Source organism: Salvia splendens, chromosome 9 (genome assembly GCF_004379255.2).
Source record: "Salvia splendens isolate huo1 chromosome 9, SspV2, whole genome shotgun sequence".
In the NCBI taxonomy this organism is placed as follows: domain Eukaryota; kingdom Viridiplantae; phylum Streptophyta; class Magnoliopsida; order Lamiales; family Lamiaceae; genus Salvia; species Salvia splendens.
The window spans coordinates 2,547,854-2,551,352 of record NC_056040.1 but is presented as its reverse complement, the minus strand read 5'-3'; the positions used below and the strand labels follow the sequence as shown (position 1 = coordinate 2,551,352).

Sequence of the window (3,499 nt, the reverse complement as noted above, 5' to 3'; positions counted from 1 at the left end):
GGGCAAGCAACGTGACAATCATTGGTTTGATAAGAAAACATTCAAAGTGCTAAACTATGAGTTTTTTTTTTGGCTATTTCTCATTTAAATTGGAACCCATATATCCAGATAATAAACAGTCTAAAATTTTATTAGGCCCTAGCCGAAACAGCCCAAGGCTATGTTCAATAAGTCGATAAAACATAGGAAAAATGCATCCTTAAATAATTTGCATCTTAATTTTATTGAATTAAATTAATCTCTTAATTAGGGAAAGTTTTAAACAAATTTCACAAAGTTAACATAATCAGTCTTCAGTCTTCTCCTCTGGAGCAAGTCTCGAATGCAAAGGAAATTGATGTAGATATGTGAGCATGACAACGACCATATCAATAATGTATCTTAGTTAATCTTAAATTTTATAAGATTTCAAAATTAAATAAAGGTATAAATTATTAAAAAAAATAGTACTCCCTCCGTTGGAGTCATTTTGCTATTTTTGATATTTCATAGTAGTAGTCATTTCTCTATTTAGTACAAGTCAACACATTTCTTCTTACTTACTTTATTTTTTCTTCATGTCTCTACTTTTTTCATTTTCTACTTTATTCTTCCTTTACTCAACCCACTTAACACAATTTTTTTAAAATCGCATGCCAAAAAAAAAACGTCTCCACTACCGAACATAGGGAGTATTACTCTATTTTTGATAAAGATGGGAGTATATAGAGTTTGAATTGTTTTCACGTACAAAATGTGACGCGTAACAAAAATCATACTAACATATAGAGTTTAATTGATTTCTTTTTTATTTCAACAACTATAGCATATAATTCATTGTTGTTCATATAGTAAGAAGAAGACGTGATTAATCTCGTACTCTTTTCCCACTCGATATAATAATAAAGTTATCTTAAAAGTAAAAGTTCATATCTTTCTTGGTTGGCTAAGATCAAATGTATCAGTTTAGTATCTACAACATTTGCAGGAGCTTTTACAGGTATCTGCAAATCACCACAAGTTTTAATGTGTAATTGATAAAACATGATATAGAACAGAAAAGAGAAAAAGAAAAAAAATTGTGAGAATTGAAACTATTATGTACTCCATCCATCCATTCAATATGTCCAAATTTTTGTTAGTTTGTCCCCCAAAATGTCTATATTCCAAATAGAATTTCTCTCTCTCTCTTTTTTTTAATTAAAATATTTAACTATGATTACACTCTAACAACTGCACCTAATAACATGAGCCATTTTATAAAGTGGAACAGTGGAGTATAATTTATAGCATAATTAAGACAGTCACATATCTAAAAATATTATACACTAATTAACTTTCTTTCTAGATGACTTAACAAACCTCCAAGCTTGAAATAGTCGAATTTAACACCCACCTTTTTAGCATTCAAAATTGTCAAATATGCAGTAACCTGCACATCATCATATATGTAGCTATTAATGCTTCAAGAAATAGTCATACATATAAAGGCAAAATGCCCAGAACATCTTAATTTTAACATCTTTTCTCATTTTTTTTCCTGAAATAATCTGATATTTTATTGATTTGTAATTACAATAGCGAGGTGATATAAATTTAAAAATGTTGTTAGAAAAATGATAAAATTCACGGGTTACCCCGTTCGCGTAGATTTTTTCAATAACCACATTACACACCTGTCACACAATTAGATCCAGTGAGAAAATTGAAATTTTTTGTAAAATTCAATATTTTTACCGCCGGTTTTTAAAGTTGCAGCACGAATCAGAATCTAACCAAAATTCATGATTTTTCTCACAATTTGCCCTAATATTAACCTGATTGAAGAAAGGTGCAGATTCCATGTTTTGAGCCCGAAGTGTATCTGCATTGATTGCTTGATAGTTTCTTCTGCTTCTAAACACCTTAGGCCTCTGTATATCACAAAAAACAAACCATCAAAAATCTTCGAAAAAAAATACTATGATTAAATGAAAAAAAAACATGTGATAGTGATACCAATGTCTGCAAAATAGGTTGTGAAGTGGTGTAAATAAGCTCCGACTTCCCATTCAGCAGATCAGACTTCACTGGCTGCGCTGTCGGATTCACTGCTTCAAGCTTCCTAGTTATATAAAGATTAATTAAGAGACATATTTCTCGTTACTTAATTAATCACCAATTCATCAAGAAAATGGAAGGAAAGGTGTGTACACGATCGATGAGTTTTTGATCTTCAGGGGTGGCGTCGGCGCCGCAGTCGAGAGGGCGAATGGCGTCGAGAAGCTCTTGCTTTACGGCTTCTGCGTAGGTGCTCCTCTTGTTTTTTCGATGAACCCAAGAAGAATGAGGCGTTCGCGGTCCATTTACGCTGAGATGGAGGTGTCGAGTTGTTGGCCGGAAAAGGGGCGGCTGCTGTTGGGGGGTGGCGGAGATCCGGGGGTGAGAAGGTGGCGAACGGCGGAGAGAGGGCAGATAAGGCCATGGGAGATGGGAAAGGATTGAAGGTGTGTATGATTAATGGAAGAGAATTTAATCGAATACAAATAGTATTTTGGGACGTTATGACGTCTCTATTATTAGTTGTCAGGTTTCTGTAAATAGGAAAGGAGATTTTAATTGGTTCAGCGGTCATTCATCGTGTATAGGGAAAGAGGCTTTGTTGCTGATTATTTGTCACATTGAAGATGATCCGTCTTACCAATTGAGTGCTATTTCGTCGTTTGTTAATTTGGGAAACCTATAAAACCTTTCCTCTACGTATCTAACGACATTTTCTTAAAAAGGAGAAACTCTTAAAAGTTGCATGCTTCATTTTACGCTACTCTATAAAATACTACTCTCTCCGTTTCTTCATAGTTGAGGCGAAACTTTTCGGCACGGAGTTTTAAAAAGAAATGTTGGATATGTTAAATAAATAGATAAAAAAAATAAAAGAGAGGAAAATGTAGAGAGAATAAAGTATAAAGTGAATAAAGTAGAGAGAATAAAGTAAGAGAGAAAAAAAATTACCATATATGGAAATGACTTAACTAGGAAGGAACTTCCCGAAATGGAAAAATGACTCAACTATGAAGGAACAGAGGGAGTAATAGACATGTAGTACTTTTTTTGACGTGAAGGGTGGTGGGGTCTCTTTCTTATATTAGGGCATCCACAGTGGGGCGGACGATAGTCCGCCCGATGCATCGGGCGGCCTATCGTCCGCCACTGTAGGTATGCGGACGATGGCACATCCATCGTCCGCGCCCTATGCTTCGTCCACGGACGATACGCGTTCGACCACGCATCGTCCGCGGTATCGTCCGCCCCACTGTGGGCGAGGCGGACGATACCGCAGACGATGCTGAGCGTTTTCCTTTTTTTTATTCTTCAAAATTTTTATATATGTACACGACAACCTCCTTTCATTCCCATTCTTCCATTCTCTATTTACACTATAAAATGAATCCCGGTGATTACCCAAGTCTGAATAGTCCGATGTTTGGTGGTGGTGCACGGTGGGCGGGTATAGACCCTGATGAATATCGGCCCTTCGACT

At 35.6% G+C, this 3,499-nt stretch overlaps 1 protein-coding gene across 1 annotated transcript; it reads right to left on the bottom strand.

Annotated features, from left to right (window-relative positions):
- Window positions 1–844: 844 nt before the first annotated feature.
- LOC121748091 (probable plastid-lipid-associated protein 4, chloroplastic) lies at window positions 845–2,472 on the bottom strand (the record flags this gene model as incomplete). Its single annotated transcript, XM_042142302.1, has 4 exons — window positions 845–1,411; window positions 1,797–1,892; window positions 1,978–2,079; window positions 2,173–2,472. Coding segments are annotated over 4 exons (609 nt in total), but the record flags the coding sequence as incomplete, so codon positions are not given.
- Between the last annotated feature and the right edge of the window lie 1,027 nt (window positions 2,473–3,499).